The sequence below is a fragment of the Polyodon spathula genome, chromosome 11, assembly GCF_017654505.1.
Source record: "Polyodon spathula isolate WHYD16114869_AA chromosome 11, ASM1765450v1, whole genome shotgun sequence".
Classification (NCBI taxonomy): domain Eukaryota; kingdom Metazoa; phylum Chordata; class Actinopteri; order Acipenseriformes; family Polyodontidae; genus Polyodon; species Polyodon spathula.
The window spans coordinates 19,033,161-19,056,060 of record NC_054544.1 but is presented as its reverse complement, the minus strand read 5'-3'; the positions used below and the strand labels follow the sequence as shown (position 1 = coordinate 19,056,060).

The 22,900-nt window shown below is 39.5% G+C and overlaps 1 protein-coding gene across 4 annotated transcripts in view; it reads left to right on the top strand.

The window, feature by feature from the left end:
- Positions 1–22,900, top strand: part of vps8 (VPS8 subunit of CORVET complex) — a 142,698-nt gene that overhangs the window by 90,985 nt on the left and 28,813 nt on the right. For 3 of the 4 annotated variants that reach the window (XM_041263333.1, XM_041263335.1, XM_041263332.1), the window contains 3 exons: positions 1,234–1,314; positions 13,065–13,234; positions 14,973–15,144. In XM_041263333.1, the coding sequence (XP_041119267.1) occupies positions 1,234–1,314; positions 13,065–13,234; positions 14,973–15,144 (423 nt within the window). Of the gene's footprint in view, positions 1–1,233; positions 1,315–13,064; positions 13,235–14,972; positions 15,145–22,900 lie in introns of those variants that run through there. The other variant, XM_041263336.1, reaches the window with a different exon arrangement.

The window sequence follows — 22,900 nt, the reverse complement described above, 5'->3', positions numbered from 1 at the left end:
AAGTGAGAACAAATTATTTCTTTGTGCAAAGTGCCTGATAGTGGAGGTAATCCTCATGCTGTGCAGTGAATAGATACCTTTGTGCCCCATAGCAATTAGGATATAATTGGGAGAGTAGATTTTCCTCTGAAATTACACATAACCCAGACTATATTAAGCACAAGCTGCATAATTAGATTGTATAGTACAGCTGGTCTTATTTCTTCTTGTCCATCCAGTGTGTTTAGAACAATTATACGTCATTCAGTAAACCACTTCCCATCATACAAATAATAATCTGCCAATTGTAACCCATGAAAGAGTACCATCACATGTCATTCAAATGTAATTGTCTTTATTGTTTTACCATTTCCTTGCCTTTTTATTATGTTTGTAATTATGTTGAGTGGTTCTGGGTTCCGTTGTTCCATTTTCCGCTATCTGTCTAAACTGCCTTGGAACACATTCCTCATTCTATTCAAATCATTTGACAAAATTAACTTAACTGGTCCTACTTACCCGCCCTCTTTTATACACTGTATGTATAGTAGGTTGGGACAGCAGAGTTGAAAGGTCACATTATGGTATGGTTTAAAGGAAGTCAAGCTCAAAGCCGGTTAAAAACAGATACAGAGAAAATATTATTGTATCTCAGAACCGCAGACTGCTCTCAATAATATTTGGAGTTACTTACTTTTAATAAATATGTATGGAGAATATGTGAACCACAGCTAGTACAACAGCTACACTGCTGTTAGCTTTTTTAATCATGTTCCCTCTAAATCAGGGCTTCTCAAACCCGGTCCTGGGGACCCCCTGTGTCTCCTGGCTTTCATTCCAGCTGAGCTTTCTATCACTAAACTATATCCTTAAAAGAACTAATCAATTGCAGAGTTCAAGTTACTTATAAAATGTTATGGCTTACTTGAAATCTGTTTTAAGAGCTGACAACAAGTAAAAAGTTATAATTAAGCAAATTGTCAGTTCAATTAAAGGTATAGCTAAGTGACTGAGAGCTCGGTTGGAATGGAAACCAGCAGACACAGTGCCGAGTTTGAGAAGCCCTGCCCTAAATGAGCTATACATGCTGTAATACCTCCAGCAGAACACCTCAATGCCCTACATCTAAACTGTTTGCACTGTGATTTGCAGTTAGCTTAGCCCATGTTTGCATAGGGATATTCATCAGTAATTCAGTGGTGTGGGGCCCTTGTACTGTTACTGTAAACTCAAGGGCTTCTGTTCTGTTTGCAGGATCCTGTCTATGGCAAAGGCAAGCTGTCCGAGATCCAGGGTCTAATCCTCGGGATGCTGGAGACCTTCAGTTATGAACAGGTGATTGATTTATTATCCATACACTTCTATGCAGTTACAGAGCTGAAACTCGGTGCCTGTTGGGTTTGGAGTACATTTAGGTTAAACAATAGGGTTACCATAAACTAAGATAATATCAGGAAAATTCAAAATTGAGTTATTAAGCTGACTTGTCCCTTTATTACTGTTGTGTGGCTCTTAAAAATCAAGGTGCTTTTCTTAATCCATGATCAGGATCCTTTTTGTAAAATGAAGCAAATGTGCTCTCTTCTTTTTAATAAGTATACTAAAATGGAAATATATTTAAAAAGTGTAGCTTCAGGTATTTTAATTGTTAAGATTATAACTAATTGTTGTTGAGATTGTAGGTGACTTACCCCCCACTACCTTTGTACTTTGTAATCTAATAAAGTCTTATATTATTATATATATTTATATATATTATATAATATATATAGATATATATATACGTATATCTATATATATATTATTATATATTTATATAAAACGTTTTTTTCATGAAAACTGAAAATTTGTGACACCCGGGCTTCAAAGTTAAAAAACAGTGTTATTGTATTGAACTCGTGGTATAGTAACGAGAGCTTTAGTAGCAAGTTTTCAAACTAAATGTGTTCATTAAATCAATCTGTTAATGCTTTGAAATTGAGTCGACAAGGTCATTATTGAAAGCATTTCTCATTAAAAAGCATAATTGTCAAAGGTCACTTACATCACTTCCTGTCTCAACGACTAGATAAGGGGAACGCGTTAATCAAAATGCATGTTAATGAGATCAAGAAAAATGAATGGAAGCATAATTCGCTGTTATGGAAACTACTAGCGTACAGGTAGACAGCTCTCCCACCAGCGAGCAGCAGCCAAATGGAAATACAAAATAATGTACATGTCTATGTTGTGTATAATTTGTTAACTTAATTTAAAATTGTGCATTTTTCATGCAGAATGTACATTTATTTAGAATACTTCACAAATAAAATGCTGATTTACGATTATCTGGCATGTGGGTAAAAATCATTTAAGAGCATTTCGGGGAAATATTTTGCCACAGCTTGCTATATACAACTCTTTTAATGTGCATTTTACAATCTTTTTTGGTTAAAAAGAAAAGATACACCGTAAGCCATCTATGTATATTGGTTGAAATTTATTTTCTTATGTTGACATCTACTTTTGTCTATTTTAGTATGTATGATTGTAGGCTATAAATAAATACATTTTGAAGTGTCATTTGTGTTTGTAGTTGTTAGCTATAATATACCATGTATATATTTATTAAGCTTTTAAAATTACAATAGAAATTACAATTCAGTGTCACACAGTTTCTCTGGTACTCTTGGCTCGTCTCTACTATAAATAAACTCAACATGATTAGAAGTAGCCACAGAACATTAAGAACATTTTATATGCATACAGACATGTGAAGGTGAACGTGTACATTGTACATAAAGTGTGAGGCGTGTCTGACATTAAATACATTTAGGCAAATTCCATGTCAGTGATCTTGATCACATTCCTAGTGCATTCCTGTTCTTCGTTCTTGTGTGGATAAGACACAGGTGTTAAGTCAAGAGGCATTGCAAATCCACAATCACCTAAGGAAACTTTATTGTAATATCTAATATGCTGTTTTCTATACCAAGATTTCAGTTGTATAATTCAAATAAAATCTACAGCAGAGGTCAGCTGTCATATAACATACATGTGCAGAATTTAAATAGGCTACAGTTGCATCTTGGTAGAAACATTACACTTCGTGCAAATAACGGTATATAATTTTAGCAATACAACAAACGTTCCATAAAGTTACAAATGGTTAAACAAGTGAGTACATCTCCTTTATAATGACAAGTATAGAAAAGGCTGAAATATTGAATTGTCTAGATTGTCTGTAAGAAATAAACTCTGGTCCTATACACCCTCTCTCTCTGTATCGTCAGCTGCGGTCTGTTCAATTTCTGTTTTTAGGTGAGTTATATAACTTTTCATTATTTAAAACCCTTCTTTTGCAAGTGCAAATTAACTCCTGATTTTTAAATTATGACAATTAACACAGATTTGCTTTTAAATTCCCACACAAACAAAAGAAATAGTCACAAGAAGCACAGCTCGTTAAGATATTAACATTATTTCATAAATCAACATAATTTCGGAAGTCACATCAGGACGATTATTTAATAACGAAATAGGCATAGCGACTGCCTGAAAATGCCAAAATCAATGCAACATGCCGATTTGTTGATTAACACTGAAGTTATCATTTACGACCTTTTGAAAATCCTACCCTGTGTGTCGACACCTCAGTATGGTACCTATGGAACTCAAAACTACTTTTCTAAACCACTAGGCCTGAACAGTTGCAGAGGCTAAATAAAAAATAAAACCAAAAACTGTAACAATAAAAACCTTTAATAAAAGCCCCATGTTACAGTACACTGTAGAAAAATATTCCGCTTTACTGAGAGAATTTAATTTACCAACAGGGCCAAATGGGTCTGCCAGATGTTTCTCATTATTCCTTTGTCTATTTATTTATTTATGTATTTTTTTTTTATTATAGTTTATATTTTGCTCTTTTGCTAAATTTCATCTGTATTTCTCAAATAATATAGTATTTACAGTTTCGAAGTTCTAAGGATTGAATGGACATTAGAGGCTATCAAAATCTCAGTTATAGGAAATAAGTACTTGTCAATGGGTCATTTCACAGGAGAGTGTCACTAACTATAAATATAGGTTTTACTTCACATTTGTTTAAATCTAAGTAAAGGGCAATAACCCAAACTTTCCATTCCATTAGGTGATCCACTGATTTTAATATTTACTGATAACACTAAAAACCCCCTATCTCTGAGTTCTAAAGGAGACAGCCACCTGTCCTGCATATTAAAATCTATTATTGAATTTTTGCCACAGCCACTGCATTTTCAATCTGTTTCAGGCTCAAATTAAATGCACTGACAAATACATCACAGGTTCTAAAAATGACAAGAGTAGAAAAGTAAAAAAAAAAAAAAAAAAAGAATAATTGCTTCGAGTCATTAAAGTTTGTGCTGGAAAGTAATTATAACTAACAAGACCAAAGTAATCTGATTTTCTGAGGAATCTAGACTGGGTTTCATTCAATCACTGCTAATCAGCCTCTTTCTATATATTTTTTTCAAATTAGGCTTACAGAAAAGGGACATTGTGTAGCTAAACTACCCCTGGTGACAGAGTTACCACAAAGCACTGAACAATTTAAAAATGAACAATTTAAAAATAAGCCAAATCAAAAAGATACGTTTTTAACCTACTTTTTAAAAATCGAAAAGCGAGTCAGCCAAGCGAATAGCCTCAGGGAGCGAATCCCAGAGTCTAGGAGCATGATTAGAAAAAGTCTTCCACCCATGTGGAAAAAAAGGAACAAAGAGCAGAGCTGAGTTAGAGGATCGAAGAGAACATCCCAGAGTGGATGGCTTCACCAGCTCACACATGTAATCTCGGCCAAGTTCCCTACATCTGAAGTAGGACTAAAATCAGTTATCTGCTTAACAGGCAGCTAATGTAAGGAAGCCAAGACAGGGCTAGTGTGCTGTCTTTATTTAGTTTGTGTTAAGAGGCATGCAGCAGAGTTTTGGAGAATCTGAAATCGTGAGATAAACCGAGAATTACAAAAGTCAATCCTGGAAGAGACCAAATGCGTGGATCAGGATCTCTGTTTCTGAATTCTCGAAATATTCCTGAGCTAAAAATAGTATGTTTTTGTAATCGCACGAATGTGACGGTCAAAAGAGGGCTCCGTATCAAAGATAACTCCAAGATTCCTCGCTGCAGATTTAAGTTCAGATTGATTGTCATGAAAGAAGAGGATCAGCATAACTTCAGTTTTGCTTGAATTTAGATGGAGAAAGTTGTTCCTCCTCCAGCACTTGGTATCACTGAGACACAGGGAGAGAGCAGACAAGGCGTGGTTGTAATAAATGTGAGTGTCATTGGCATAGAAATGTAACTGTACACAGAGATAATAAGCAGGATGCTCTGCGAGAGAAAGCCAACAATTGTTTTGAGAACAGACAGCTGCAGACTCTGACTGCTGCCAAATTATTATTTAAGTTGATGTGTTTGTTTGCTGTTCTCGTCTGTGTATAATTGTTTTGTATTATTTGCTGCATTTAAGCATTTACTGTTAAAGGAAAATGTTCTTGCATTTTTTTAAAAGCTGTTTTTACTCACCCCACTAATTAGGAAGGTTACATTTTCCTCTGTTTCTTAGATTCATGATAAAGTATGCCTGCTATTCTTTCTTCTGGAAGAAAGTCTGCAGCTGTTCACAGCAATTATACAAGCTTCTCTCTGTTCTGTTACAGAGAGACTGGTTCCAATACAGTATAGTGAGTATAAGAGCCTCCCTCTGCTCTGTGTTAAACGAAGAAAGGTTCCTGTACAGTATAGTGAGTGTACTGCAGGTCAATTTAAAATACATTATTTCTAAGAATTATTCTGGGAACTAACTGAAGAACTCTCGACTCTTCCCTGCTCCATATTGGCTTTGGTCCTGGACCTGTTTTGGAAATCTGCCTACATATACAAAAAAAAAGCTGTGCTGTCAAAATACGAAGACATTTTTATTTATCATGCCTGGCTTTCTCTCAATCCAGCTAAATCAAATGATGTGTTTGTGTTTTGACAAGGTTCCCTTTATTCAGATGAACTGCCTAAAGGTCACTGATAAAGGAGTCAATATTCACAAATTGCCGCTGAGCGATGGGAATGAGCCCTGAAAGGGGGAGATTGTTGGTTTGGTCGATGTCACACAGTCAGCTGCCATAATGTCTCTCTCTATAAACTGCTCCACAGTAAAAATGATCTCCACTGCAGAGCAGCCAGCACTAGGCTTGTTGGGTAGATGAGGATCCACAGAGATAATGGCCTGATATTAGGGCAGTTTCTCCGGCTTACAGCTATTGCTTAATAATTTGATGCTAGAGGGTTTTTTATTTTGTTTTTTAAATCTCATTTTAATATGTATGTATGTGTATATGTATATTTATGGTTCTGGGTTTTCTTGAGCTTGTCTAGAGTATCTTATAGTACGAAGCACCAGCAACCCCTGTAGTCTGGCCGGGCACCTGCGGGCTTGCCTGTAAGCTGCCCACAGCTGCGTTGTCCTCCAACGCTGTAGCTCCTGGGTGGCTGCATGGTGAGTCCACAGTGTGAAAAAAGAAGCAGTGATGGAACACTCTTTGGAGGACAGCTTGTGTTCGTCTTCGCCGCTCCCGAGTCAGCGCAGGGGTGGTAGCGCTGAGCTGAGCCTAAAAAAATAATTGGACATACCAAATTAGGAGAAAATACAAAAAAATATTTGATACTACATTTATAAAAATAAAAAAAATAATAAAAAATTGTTAATATCCTGACAACTTTTTTAACACTTATAACTTTAAAGTCTGTTTCAAAGCTCTTTTCAAAATGGCCGCTTTAGTACACTGATATTGTAAAGGTTATTGCCCACATTGTCAAACAGCAACAACAATAATGATCCATGATGTGGTACGGAGGAGAAAAGCCAGAGCACTTATTTATTTATTTATTTATTGAGGCTGCATGTTTGAAATCATGATATGGGGGTGTCACAGAGACGGCCGAAGTGGGCGGCGTCAGAACCAGGAAAGGTAATGAAATATACAAAACACAGGACGGATGAAATGAAATGATGAAGACGCCTGTTGGCGCCGGTTTATTACAAAATAAAAGGTTTAACAAACACGAAAAACACAGGACACGGCACTCTACGCCAAAATAAATAGACAAACAAAAACGGACTAATACTTAACAAAAACGGTGAGCAGCTAGACACACTAACAAACAAGGTGAGTTTTAAATAAACAAGTATCGTGCTGGTCCCACCAGCACGTAATAGCAATTGAAATATCTAACTCTTTATCCTCCTCTCTCTCCCGTTCCCTACTCACCGAACACTCAACACATAACAGATAATACACAGGGGCGGGCACTTTGTTACATATACCCCCTCCTGTGCAAAGCACACATGGCCTCAATGGCCACCTCCCCCCTTAAAAGCCCAAAAGTCCCGCCCAAAGTCCTTGGCCAGGACCAGAGGCTTCCAGGGGCCCACAGGTCGTAATGCTGTCAGCAGGGTAGCATTCTCCTGCCAGGGTAGTCCTAGCAGCGGAAAGGCTGCTTGGGGTGTGGTCTCCTGACCTTCCCCCTCCTTCGGCGCCGGCAGCTCCCCTTGGTGGGGCTTCAACCACCGTTCTTCCTGCAGGGAAGAAACTGCAGAGGGAGCAGGTCTCCGGACCTCCCCCACGATCTCCGGCGGAGAAACTGCTGCTGGGGTTGGCGGTCTCCAGACCTCCTCCCCCTTCTCCGGCAGCGAAACTGCTGCTGGGGTTGGCGGTCTCCAGACCTCCTCCCCCTCCTCCGGCAGCGAAACTGCTGCTGGGGTTGGCGGTCTCCAGACCTCCTCCCCCTTCTCCGGCAGCGAAACTGCTGCTGGGGTTGGCGGTCTCCAGACCTCCTCCCCCTTCTTCGTGGCCGGCAGCTCCCCTTCGTGGGGTTCCGGCCACAGTACTTCCGGCTGTGATGCGGAGCGGCGGGCAACCCCAGGCGATGCAGAGCGGCGGGCAACCCCAGGCGATGCAGAGCGGCGGGCAACCCCAGGCGATGCAGAGCGGCGGGCAACCCCAGGCGATGCAGAGCGGCGGGCAACCCCAGGCGATGCAGAGCGGCGGGCAACCCCAGGCGATGCAGAGCGGCGGGCAACCCCAGGCGATGCAGAGGCATCCTTGGGCGAAGCGAGGCTGGCATCCTTGGGCGAAGCGAGGCTGGCATCCTTGGGCGAAGCGAGGCTGGCATCCTTGGGCGAAGCGAGGCTGGCATCCTTGGGCGAAGCGAGGCTGGCATCCTTGGGCGAAGCGAGGCTGGCATCCTTGGGCGAAGCGAGGCTGGCATCCTTGGGCGAAGCGAGGCTGGCATCCTTGGGCGAAGCGAGGCTGGCATCCTTGGGCGAAGCGAGGCTGGCATCCTTGGGCGAAGCGAGGCTGGCATCCTTGGGCGAAGCGAGGCTGGCAGTCAGGACAAGCTGGGGTGCGGGTGTTGGCCCTCTTTTCGGCCACTGCAGCCGGGAGGTTCTTCCCCGTGCTTCCCTCAGCAGCCTATGCAAGGGCTGCTGAGGACCGCCAGCATCTAGTCCTGGCCCTTGTGGTGCAGGGAGAGGCAGCTCCTGCTCCTCTCCCCCTGATGGAGGTGGAGGCAGAGGAAGCTCCAGCTCCTCTCCTCGTGATGGTGGGGGAAGTGATACCAGCAGGCATTCACCCTCTGCTGGTGGGGGAAGTGATACCAGCAGGCATTCACCCTCTGCTGGTGGGGGAAGTGATACCAGCAGGCATTCACCCTCTGCTGGTGGGGGAAGTGATACCAGCAGGCATTCACCCTCTGCTGGTGGGGGAAGCGATACCAGCAGGCATTCACCCTCTGCTGGTGGACAGGGAAGTGATACCAGCAGGCATTCACCCTCTGCTGGTGGACAGGGACCCAGCAGGCATTCACCCTCTGCTGGTGGCGGAGGCAGAGGCAGCTCCTGCTGCTCTGCTCCTGCCGGTGGAGGTGGCGGAGGCAGAGGCAGCTCCTGCTGCTCTGCTCCTGCCGGTGAAGGAGGCAGAGGCAGCTCCTGCTGCTCTCCCCCTGCCGGTGGAGGTGGCGGAGGCAGAGGCAGCTCCTGCTGCTCTCCCCCTGCCGGTGGAGGTGGCGGAGGCAGAGGCAGCTCCTGCTGCTCTCCCCCTGCCGGTGGAGGTGGCGGAGGCAGAGGCAGCTCCTGCTGCTCTCCCCCTGCCGGTGGAGGTGGCGGAGGCAGAGGCAGCTCCTGCTGCTCTCCCCCTGCCGGTGGAGGTGGCGGAGGCAGAGGCAGCTCCTGCTGCTCTCCCCCTGCCGGTGGAGGTGGCGGAGGCAGAGGCAGCTCCTGCTGCTCTCCCCCTGCCGGTGGAGGTGGCGGAGGCAGAGGCAGCTCCTGCTGCTCTCCCCCTGCCGGTGGAGGTGGCGGAGGCAGAGGCAGCTCCTGCTGCTCTGCTCCTGCCGGTGGAGGTGGCGGAGGCAGAGGCAGCTCCTGCTGCTCTGCGCCTGCCGGTGGAGGTGGCGGAGGCAGAGGCAGCTCCTGCTGCTCTGCTCCTGCCCATGGAGGTAGGAGCGGCGTGTAGTCTCCTGGTGGTGGAGGTGGGAGCGGTGTGTAGTCTCCCCTTGATACAGGGGACTGGTGCGGCTCTCCCTCCCTTGCAGGAGACTGGTGCGGCTGTGGAGACAGCGGTGGGACCTCTGCCTTCCTCTTCCCCTTTCCCCTTCTCTGCCACCTCCTCACCTTCCTCTCCTGCGGCAGTTCCTCCTCTCCTTCCTGGTAGGGGCAGCGCACCACCGGGTGCCCAAACTCCCCACAGGCAAGGCACCAGCCCTGGTCCTCCAGACCACCGAGGAACTCCTCCAGGTCCTGGCAGCCATCTCTCCAGTCCCAGCCTTCCATGTTTTTATTTTTTTTTGTTGTTGCTGTGGTTTTTTTTTTTTTTTTTGACAAAACACCTCTCCTGGTCTGACGCTTGGAGGCGCTGTTATCCCACTTCTGACACCACGTGTCACAGAGACGGCCGAAGTGGGCGGCGTCATAACCAGGAAAGGTAATGAAATATACAAAACACAGGACGGATGAAATGAAATGATGAAGACGCCTGTTGGCGCCGGTTTATTACAAAATAAAAGGTTTAACAAACACGAAAAACACAGGACACGGCACTCTACGCCAAAATAAATAGACAAACAAAAACGGACTAATACTTAACAAAAACGGTGAGCAGATCGACACACTAACAAACAAGGTGAGTTTTAAATAAACAAGTATCGTGCTGGTCCCACCAGCACGTAATAGCAATTGAAATATCTAACTCTTTATCCTCCTCTCTCTCCCGTTCCCTACTCACCGAACACTCAACACATAACAGATAATACACAGGGGCGGGCACTTTGTTACAGGGGGTAATGAGGCTTGTTCTATGAAATGTCTTTGAGCAGCAACAGGGATGAAAGGAAATATTTGCTAAGCGTGTGGTAACTGGACAATTGCCAAAAATAGAAAACCTAACCAATTACAATCAGACTATATGACTGATTCTTCATACTTGATTTTTAAAGTCAAATGTTTCTGCTAATGCCATCATCAGTGTTTTATGGTGTTTGCAGTCGTCCAGAGTGCCTCTGGGTTCTGTTGCTCTCATTTTCTGTAATTATTATTTTTCTGTGAATCTGCTTTTACTTGGTTAGAATGGAATATGCTGCACCATGCATACAAAGTTGTGTGAAAATTCAAAATTATAAACTGCAAGCTTTGTGTCACATCTTTTGTGTTTGCACATGATCAGTAGCGTGTATGTTTACCACGAGACAGAATTACACTTTCGCAATGCCTGTACTTCGAACCAATCGGACACCGTACACGTTGTTATGGATACCTTAAGATCAGTCGTGATGATACTTGCTTGATGGATTGTGGGTTCGCATTCTGTTACATTTATTTGGCATTATTGGTATTGTTACAAGTGTCATTGGCGTGACAGGATCTCATTTCAGAGTCATTGACCTTGACCTCCACTGTTTTTAGTGTCAATTTATTTTTCATCATTTGCATGGGGGGGATGGGGGGAGTTAAGCACACAAGCTTAACCAGACTGCAGGAACTTCCTGTCCATTGTATGCAACAATATATGCTATATACACTGTTGATTTATATCAAAGCTTTCATTTTGTGTCTATCCTTTTACTAAGAATGGAAATTAAATGTATTTAATGAAGAGCAATAGCTTCAAATTACATCACTAATTTTTTATTATTATTATTATTATTATTATTATTATTATTATTATTATTATTATTATTATTATTATTTTGATAAATCTCTTAAGGTGTTTTTATAATGAGTTTAACATATAAATACTAAACACTGCATTTTATAATAGTATCATTTGTTACAATACTGTATTGGACATGCAAAATGTCTAATTTGTGTATGAATAATAATAATGATATGTGTGTTGTATTGATTATTGTTGATTTAACTCTCTGCTAATTTGCTGTTTTGTGATTGTTGAAAATGGAGAAAGCAAATTATAAGGAGTTAGATATCTATACATTTAAAAAGTGTCACTTTTAAAGCTGACATTTCAAATGTTTCATTTTTAAAACATTAAACATGTTTTAGTGATTAAACATAATTGTGTCACGTAATGAATTAGCATTTCAGCCTGTTGACTTGAACGGTGAGGCTGGAGGTAAACTGCTCATCGTACAGTTTAAAGACAAACATCATCATTGTAAGAGCAAGCTCTGTAGTCGAGGCATGTCAGCATTATTAACTCATCAGCCACTAGGAGAAGATCCATTTCAGTCACTTAAATGTGTCTTATACATATTTATAACTTACAATAAATATTCCTAGTTGGTAGATGCAGCTCCAGGAGATGCTAGTGTGAGTATGGCATAATATCTAGCCCAGCAAGCCAAGACTGAATCAATCAGAGGCACATTTAAAACCATTTTTTGTTTTGCCATTGAAAAAAATGGTCTACATGGAATGCGTATTTTTAAGGGACTCATTAAATTGACATTACAGGGCAGAGAAATTATAAGAGAAATAGAAGTTGAAAATGTGCCCAAATTTGGTTTATTATAAACAAAATAATGCATTTTTGAAAACAACAGTCCTGTTTCAGTGATAAACTCTTGTTTTTTCATTTAGTTTCCAGCAGTGTGGCTTCTGTAGCTGTGATAATAAATGAGGTGCAGTGGATTGCGAGAAGCTACAATAGATAATGACTTTTCACATTACCCCAGGATGGATTAGATTAGTTTACTCCTGTAATATTTCATTTCATGTTTTTTTTTTTTGTTGTTTTATAGTACATGTATTTTTTAGCGTAATACATAAAATATATATAGCATATATATATATATATATATATATATATATATATATATATATATATATATATATATATATATATATAGACCAAGTGCTTTTGGTATTGAATGAATATTTGGGAAGTATGCAAAACTAAATTTAAATAAACGTTTGTGTAACTTTGCAATTTTAGTAACAGACAGGTATATTTAACCCCTGGTTGGGATGCATATCCCTGGAAAAAGCGATGCACAGGACTGAAGACAGCTCTGAACATGCAGTATGTGACAGTTTATGGTTTGAAATATGCCTGGAGAACTGCCTATCCACTTGGGATGAAACTTGGTTAGGACCGTCTTTAATTTATTGAGAGCGTTAAATCGTTGTGGATACTAGTTTATATAGATAATGAAGCAAGTTTCAAAATATGTAAAAAAAAAAAAAAAAAAAAAAAAAAAAAAAAAAAACTCTCTCTTTTTGGCATTACATGATAAGCTAAGTACACTGTTTGATATTGGCAAATAATAATTCTTAACCCTTTTTGCGTACTGCTAGATGGTATTTGATTCAATATACTTCCCTGGCAGGTACTGCAGAACCCTTACACAGATCGTTACTAAAATGAAGCGTTCCGGTGATGTACAGAAAATAGAGCCAAAAATAAATCTAACAACAATATGGTGCATATGTCCCTTTCTATTGGGATGTCAAAGCAGTGGCTTCTGACTCGTTTTGCTAAGGCCAGGCAGGCTGCAGTGATGGATGCGATACAATACCTGTATTTTCTAATGAAGTCCTTCCCTCTGTTTCCTTGCAGACTCTCCTGGAGACGACCACCAGCCTCCTGAACCACGACCTGCACTGGTCCCTGTCGCACCTGCGGGCTGCCGTGAGCAGGGGCCTCCACCCTCGCCTGGACCACTGCAGCATCTGCCTTCAGCACTACAGGAGGAAGTTGGAGGCAGATGATGAGATCATTATCTTCAGGTAGGGAATCACATTGGTTCTGGGGACAGCCAGTCAGTACCGCTGTCATTGTCTGCTTCCAATAAACTGGTTCTAGCATGTAGCCCCTACAACAGTAAAGGTCTCCACACGTCAGACGCGATATGATTTTTTAAATTGGCGACGAGACACTTTCGCAGTGATATGATCATACACACCAGAAGCGACACAGCGGCGACAGGTTTGAAAACGGCTAGATCTATACAACTGTTCAAAGTTACTGTTGACAAAACTATGATCAAGACTGGTACATATTCGTCAACATGATGTGAATATTGTGAGAGTCTTCTCTTCAACATATATGGTAATAAATCACACACACCAGGCTTATCCAGTTCCTTTGAAATGGACTCCCATATATTATCTTTCAAATCTGGATCTTTATAATTGTGATCCCCTTTGTCATAAAGCTCTGGGTATTTTTTCAAAGTATGATTGTTTTCTCCATCATTTTGGATACTGCTTCACCCTGCTGGACTACATGCATTGAAGCTATTCTCTGATTGCTCAGTGCCTTAGTTGGTGCGCGTCAAATCGCAAAAAACAGGATTCAGTCCTATTTACTTCTTGTCACTCCAGTGCCGACCTAGTGCCGCTCCTGTGTCGCCTGTCGATCCTCCTGTGGTGTGACAGATACTTATCAAAAGTATAGGCTCTATTAATTTTGCCGCATCGCTGCATAGTTCCATTTGTCGCATCGCGTCTGGTGGGTAGTGGACTTAACTAATGCATGCTGGCAATTACACTAAAATACATTTATTTGAGTCTTTCTCTGTGTCTTCAGTGATGTACTGTACGGATCCGTTGTTTCTTCTTGTACCTATTCGATCTTGTGATGCCGGTGTTTCATCTATAACTGTAAAAACACTCAATGGTAGAATATGAAGTAATACTCATTTTTTTTTCAGTTTTGGATGTCAGTTATCGTGCAAAATTTGGAGGGTGGTAGTCCAGTTAAGTTATAATAATTAGCTGATAATCAAGTTCTGGAAACACATAGGCAAATCACATTTTTTAGACAGCCCTTGATGAGACATCTTGTGAATGTATTGTCACTTCTAATAACGTCTTATAATGCATGCATTTTTTCATATTCTAGGCTCTAACAGTGTGTAACATGTACAAAAAATACAAGTTTTAAACCAAGCTACCTTATTCTTGATATACAGTCCCAAATTGCACTAGCCACAGTATATTATCACAGTTTTTCCCATTTTCTTTTGTCGTCAGCCATTTGATTCTTTGTTGGTGTTTTATGAATATGCGTATTTCATGTGCAGCAGTGAGATCATGTGTTGATCATGTGATCAAGGTAACAGGATGCAGCAGTTTGTGTGTGGTATTGTATTTGAAATATTTACTAAAAAAAAAACAAGTGAAGAAGTAAAATGTTTTCCCACTTAGTACAAGGGGGACCAGTAATAATGATAACAAAGCTAAGAGATTAAAAAAAGGGGAACATTGATTTTGGCTAGCTCTCATATAATAGTGAAAAATAAAACATTACTGTAAATTGAGCTAGAAAAGAGGAGAAGATTTCTACTCCTGGAAATGAAAATCTACTCTCAATTAAAGGTAGATGCCAGAGACATTGACAGGTTTTATTATTGGTTTTTGATGGACAGCTTTTTTAAAACAACCACTCGCTTATGAAATGGTAAAAAGAAACAAAAATAAGTGATCTTGAAAGCCCCTGTGGTGGTGGTGCTGTTTGTTTCAGCTGCGGGCACCTGTATCACTGCCAGTGTCTGCAGAGTAAGGCGTGCGGAGTGCAGGGCGAAGGGCCGCCAAGCTGGAGCTGCTACAAGTGCACCTCCAGCAACAAGGGAGGCTGGCCTAGGGACAGGGCTGTGGCGGAGGTTCGACGGGGCAGGACCACTTCTCTGGCACAGGTCAGTCACTGCCTTACTGTCCTCTATGTCTGTCAAGGTGATTTGCTATTAGAGAGAACTAAGGATTTCCAGTTCCGGTTTCTACCCTCTGTTCGCTCCAGTACCCTGTTTATCAAGTTTGCTTAACACTGTACAACAGGCAAGGAGTCAAATATGAGCGACAGTGCTTCCTGGATAAGTGACTGCCTTAATCCCTCCTCTTGTTGCTTTCGTGCAACTCCACAAATGGGTAAAATTGAGTGGGGGGTGGATGCAAAGAATTACAATTCTCAACTCCACAGCTCTCTTTAAAAGTAAATTCAGTTTGAACCATAATAAAATAAACATAAAAATAAGAAACAACCTTCAGGACCAGAATCCAGGTCCCTCACATTAAACCCACCAGGTCTGGCTGAGAATAAGAAGGGGTTGGGATAAAGGCAGGGTGTAAAAGATGGGAGTCGGGGTAAAGAGATGAACAAACCTGGTCCTCGCCTACCAAGGAGGCTCTATTAATCATCTGTATTATGTTTTCTTTGGCAACAGGGATAGTGGAGCTATACTTTCATATATTAGACATGTGCTCCTCATAGTTACCCAGCTTCTAAAGACCATTCAAGGGAACATCAAAGAGTGTTCTTGATATCCAGGTGAATTTAACATAGGGAATATGAATATGCATTGCTTTATTAGAGTGGTAACGATAGGTCTTTTAATACAGATTTCGCTGTATTTGATTTTTATACTGCTCAAACAAGTTATGAGGAGTCTGAGTGAAACAGTGAGTCTGCAACAAAAGAGCCAGGTGCGAATGGAGCCATGAATGCAGCTTCCTCTTGTAATGGGATTTTCCTAATGAGCGTTATCACAAGTAAAAGGTCACAGCGAAAACATTGCAGGGGTCCACTCTACCTCAAGTGCTCCCCTCCTGTTGCTGTATACAGAGGGGGCTGATTAATGCCTGGGGAAGCATATCAGTGTTGAGCTGTGCAGCAAACCCCATTTGTACCTGTTATTAGCATTATAGCATACTCACAAATCCAAATTCCACGCTGCACCACAAGTGAAATGCAGGGGACAACCAAAAGTGCAGTATATTTTGTTTATAAATTGCTTTGAAAGAAATGCTATTAGAAAAATCTAAAACACAATACCATAACATGTGCATATTTCATACAAGAACATATGAGACCTACTGTACATAATGATATTCCTGCAGTTATTTGGTACCTAGTGTTGGATCTAAATTCACTAAACACAAGGTCCATAATAAGAGCCACTTCTTTTTACGTCTTTAAAATATAGGGTTGTCTACAGTCATACATACCGAATACAGATGGATAGATATGGAAAGTGATACATTGCTTTTCATATGAAGCACCATCTTTGGTATATTATGCAATGTTCATTAAGTGATGCATGATTAAACCACCCCATATCTGTCAGCTGTAACCTTTATTTGCTTGTCAGGTTAACAGGGGTGCATTACTGTCCTGACATTCAGGGATTAATTGACCTTGTTACCTGTGGCTAATAAGAGATCCTGTGCCCCTGGAGGGAGCCTACTATTCAGGAAATACTATAACAAATCAACAAGGACAGCTACTAACAAATACCATACTTCCATAGGAACTAGGCAACCACAACAAAAGGCTAAGTGTTTGTGATGTGCATGGGTTTAACTATTCCCTATCGCCTTATGGTTTGAACCCACTAACACATCCCATTCATTTTTACTTCTGTCATATTAATGAACGTTTGAGCTTTAGATTTGGAGGTCCTCTCATGTTGAATATTTTTTACATTATTTTATGTGCCTTTTATAAATCGGTGGGAAAGTTTGGAAATGTTTGCGCGAGTGCACAGTATAAAAAGGAAACAAATGACTTTAAGGTTTTATATGTGATATTTTATATATTTAACTATTTAAAGATATATTTTTGTTATAAAAAGAAACGGTACTAAATTGTTTAAATAAGGCTCTTAATATGGGCGTGGCTCGCTCTTTAAAAGGCTGTCTGTCTGTAAGGGAAAAAAGGGAGAGGACTGACCAGTATGTGAATCAATGCTTAATGTTACTTAAAAGAAAATAAATGCTAGTACCATAAAAACAAAAGGAAAGCTCCGAGTGTCTCTGTGATCCTGACGTGCGAGGTGGACTTGTGGCTCGGACGTGTCACCCCGTTATACTGGGACATTTACATTGGCTTTACAGGTTGAATAGCATGAATACTTCAATACAGTAATACAAATATGGTTATCATGTGCTTAGCCTTCAGGCTATAAAATGCAAAAAGCTAAAGCACCCACAGCTACGTTCTAGAACATTCAATATATTACTCTCCACAGCTAAAATATAAATCCTATACCTTATAGCAATGCATCCAATATAAACAAGATATAAATTCAAATATATGCTTACCTTTCATTATGTGGAAATGTAGTGTAGTATATATTGAAAAATAAAAACTTGGACCAAACAGCAATCAGTTTTTCAGAGACCCTCAGAGAATGGACCACATCAGCTTGCAAGATCAAGTTCAATGGTATTGAATAGGGTCTTGCTCTGGGCTTATGTAGGATTTTCCCTCCATTGAATACACCAGGAGTCCCAATTAAATCTGATCCATCAATCTGCCTTGACAGTTCTTATCTTTTGAGTTAATGATTTATATTCTAGAAGGATCCAACCTTCAAAATTAATTGGATATAACTTCTTTCCAAAAATATTGGAACATGATCTCATAGCTGTCTTTTTTAACCCCTCCTTTTTCTAAAAAGTCAGGTGAACCAGAGTTCACAGGATCCATTCTACCAAGTACAATACAAGTTTACATGTGTATTAAAAGAAATGCTGTTTTTATATATATATATATATATATATATATATATATATATATATATATATATATATATATATATAGTACTGTGCAAAAGTTTTAGGCAGGTGTGAAAAAATGCTGTAAAGTAAGAATGCTTTCAAAAATAGACATGTTAATAGTTTATATTTATCAATTAACAAAAAACCTCAGTTTTGAAACCTTTGGAAAGAAACTTTGACCTTATAAAATAATTATTAAAAAAAACTTTTTTTGAAATAAAAAATTAATTTTGTAACTTACCCTTCAGGGAAGTCTGTCTTTCCCAAAGAAAGGGTATATAATATATATATATTATATAATATATTATATATATATATATATATATATATATATATATATATATAAAAAATGCTGTAAAGTAAGAATGCTTTCAAAAATAGACATGTTAATAGTTTATATTTATCAATTAACAAAATGCAAAGTGAGTGAACAGAAGAAAAATCTACATCAAATCAATATTTGGTGTGACCACCCTTTGCCTTCAAAACAGCATCAATTCTTCTAGGTACACTTGCACACAGTTTTTGAAGGAACTTGACAGGTAGGTTGGCCCAAACATCTTGGAGAACTAACCACAGTTCTTCTGTGGATTTAGGCAGCCTCAGTTGCTTCTCTCTCTTCATGTAATCCCAGACAGACTCGATGATGTTGAGATCAGGGCTCTGTGGGGGCCATACCATCACTTCCAGGACTCCTTGTTCTTCTTTACACTGAAGATAGTTCTTAATGACTTTCGCTGTATGTTTGGGGTCGTTGTCATGCTGCAGAATACATTTGGGGCCAATCAGATGCCTCCCTGATGGTATTGCATGATGGATAAGTATCTGCCTGTACTTCTCAGCATTGAGGAGACCATTAATTCTGACCAAATCCCCAACTCCATTTGCAGAAATGCAGCCCCAAACTTGCAAGGAACCTCCACCATGCTTCACTGTTGCCTGCAGACACTCATTCGTGTACCGCTCTCCAGCCCTTCGGCGAACAAACTGCCTTCTGCTACAGCCAAATATTTCAAATTTTGACTCATCAGTCCAGAGCACCTGCTGCCATTTTTCTGCACCCCAGTTCCTGTGTTTTCATGCATAGTTGAGTCGCTTGGCCTTGCTTCCACGTCGGAGGTATGGCTTTTTGGCCGCAAGTCTTCCATGAAGGCCACTTCTGACCAGACTTCTCTGGACAGTAGATGGGTGTACCAGGGTCCCACTGTTTTCTGCCAATTCTGAGCTGATGGCATTGCTGGACATCTTCCGATTGCGAAGGGAAGTAAGCATGATGTGTCTTTCATCTGCTGCAGTAAGTTTCCTTGGCCGACCACTGCGTCTACGGTCCTCAACGTTGCCCGTTTCTTTGTGCTTCTTCAAAAGAGCTTGGACAGCACATCTGGAAACCCCTGTCTGCCTTGAAATTTCTGCCTGGGAGAGACCTTGCTGATGCAGTATAACTACCTTGTGTCTTGTTGCTGTGCTCAGTCTTGCCATGGTATAAGACTTTTGACAGTAAACTGTCTTCAGCAACCTCACCTTGTTAGCTGAGTTTCGCTGTTCCTCACCCAGTTTTAGTCCTCCTACACAGCTGTTTCTGTTTCATTTAATGATTGTGTTTCAACCTACATATTGAATTGATGATCATTAGCACCTGTTTGGTATAATTGTTTAATCATACACCTGACTATATGCCTACAAAATCCCTGACTTTGTGCAAGTGTACCTAGAACAATTGATGCTGTTTTGAAGGCAAAGGGTGGTCACATCAAATATGGATTTGATTTAGATTTTTCTTCTGTTCACTCACTTTGCATTTAGTTAATTGATAAATATAAACTATTAACATGTCTATTTCTGAATGCATTCTTACTTTACAGCATTTTTTCTCACCTGCCTAAAACTTTTCCGCAGTACTATGTGTATGTGTGTGTGTGTGTGTGTGTGTGTGTATATATATATATATATATATATATATATATATATATATATATATATATATATATATATATATATATATATACATATATATACATACATACATACATACATACATACACACACACACAACAGCAACTCTTTGTATGATTATATTAACCTGGGTCTAGAACATATTTCCTCTGAGCAACATATCTCGTCAATTTTTTTGATTATTTTACTTTCATATACAGGCGTGTGTGTTTAACAGTTTATTAAACAAAGACTGTAGGGGTTTATCATAAGCCGTTCATTGAAGGTGCTAAGCATACAGTGGTCATTTCAGTTATTTCCATTTCAATTTAAGCTATAATGAACATGTTAAATATAACAGCCTTATTTAACTGTGCCATTTGTTGGACTAAACCTGACCTCCCTTTCTAAAAATTAACCTGCACAAGCAGGTTTCAGACACCGTATTTACTTTCCAAGGCTAGTGTTTTAATTAATATGAAAACTCCACTGTAAGCGCTTTTCCAAATTCACAGCATGATGTAATTTTTTGGCTCTCAAACATCATCCTAATTATAGTTGCTACCTGCCTGATAAGAACTGATTCTGTAGACAACTTTTCTAATTTAATTCTATTTCTGTTTCTAATTTTAATTAATTCTAATTCTAATTTGCTTTGGCTGCTGAGTTTTCAATAATTTCTTTGATATAATGAAGAGAATTAATTTTGCTCATTATAGAAAGGCCTTGGATTCAAAACTGCTGACGACCAGTAAATCTCGGTTCGACTGCCAAAAAGAACTTTCCATGGCTGGCCCTGGTCTTGCTTGTAAGCAGGTGAAGAAGGGGTCACAGAATTAATTATATTCCTTCAGCAAGTTTACTGTATGCTAAAGTTATCCAATACAGTTTACATTTTATTGTCTTGCATTCAAACTTAGCAGTTCCTCTGGGTTTTTTTTTTGCAGTATAACCTTTATACAAACTAAACATGTATATTCTTTAGTTTAATTGATATTTTAATGTCTAAAATATTTTTGTTTAGTTGGAAACAGAAACTGAACGAATTCTAAAATCAATCAAATTAAATGAACACCATCTCAAATGTGTTTTAACAATTTGTCTACACCATTGTCAATGTCAAGTATCTTTTATAATTAGGGCTTCTGATTTTCGGTTTTAACTGATAAAAACCGATAAAACACCCCCGATAGAAAAAAAATGAAATCGGTGGATAGCCAATAAACACTGGAAAACAGCAGAAAAACTGTGGAAATGGTTAATCAATTTTTTCACTTTGACTTTACCCTTTAACCATTAAAAAATAAAACCTACTACAAAAATAATAATAAATACATTTCCCAGTCCTGACTTGCATCTATCATTAATTCATTCTGAATACTTTAAACCCGCCCCAACTACTGAGTGACAGCACATTCCTACATTTCTATTGGAGACTCCGCTTACGAGATTTAAAATGAGATTACAATCAGGATGGAGGCTTGTTAGCAGGATTTAAAGCTGTATTACAGTTAAGATACAGAGGATTTAAAACAGAACTGTGGCAAAATGTACAAAAATGCCTACACACAAAAACCCCAGAAGAATGTGCCCGTGACCATTGGGATTTCATTGTGGAAGACAGCAAAGGTACAACTTAAGTGTGCAAGTACTGTCGAGTTACTACTATACATATTTTGACAGAAAGAAAAAAAAAAAAAACGCTCACGCATTTTGGAAAGTAACCAAAAACACTAATTTCATGCAGTATATCAAAAACGAAAGCCCTGAAGAAAATGATTTACATAACTCGGAAATTAATTAATTAAGCCCGAAAAACAGAAGCCCTAGTTATAATAAACTTTTAACATGTTCTTTCAGCAGTTTAACTTTTAACGACTTTATAACATATATTCCCAATTCAGATACTTCAGTAATTTTATTTTGCTCCATCTGTTATGAAGTCATTTAAGCTTTCATTGGATGGTCCAGTTATTTTCATCTGTTGTTTACATGTTAGAATGTAGTAGTTTTACAGTGACTGAACTAAATATGACCTCTTTCTCTGTTCATACAAAATCCAGTTGAAGCAGGTTTTAACACATCCTAGCCTTTTGCCAATTTTTGGTGTTGATTAATATGAAAAACTACCGTTTGTTTGTAAAACTCATTATTTTAGACCGTTCACGCAGTAAACCTGTCCTATGCTTTTCAATCCCATTTCTTCTTGCCAGGTTCTAATTAATTTGTTATATATAGAAAATGTTTATTTTAATATAAACTCCTATTTTCTGTTATCCAAAATATATTTTGTTCATTAGTATTAACTAGATCGCTCATTATCGAGAGGATCTTGGTTTTTAAATCGCTGACCATCAAAAAAAAAAAAAACAGCTACACTGGCCAAAGTTATCTCCATCACTGGTATTATTACCAGCAGGTAAGGACAAGGTTACAAATTGGTTCACTGTATATGTAAAATTACAGTTTATGCTTTAAATTATTTTTATAACATATATTTCTATTTCAGATACTTCAATATAGAAATCTCTTTTATAAATTGTAATCATTTACTCCATTGATACACACAGAAGACAATTATTTAAATACTTTAGTTATTTTTTTACTATAATCAAACCTAGTTTGATTGCTTCTAGCATATTAACTCTGTTCCATATAGTTTGCCATTCTGCTCTCGCTGGATCAGAATGTTTTGAGGCTCTGAGTCTAATTTAAAAATATGCTGTTGCCTGTTAAGGGAGGTTTAGAACTTTCAGCAGGTCGGCCTGACCTTTTGATACCAGTAATTCTCTTTTTCAGACCTTACACAGGCTTATTCAAAGGGATACAAAATACAGGCTCCTACAACATTACTATTAGCAATGTATTTCATTCGATAGCATCCAATCCATATCTAATAAGTCAGGTTGTTCACAGCAAGATTCAAATTCTTCTCCTAGCTCAGCTCAAAGTGGCTCTGCGAAC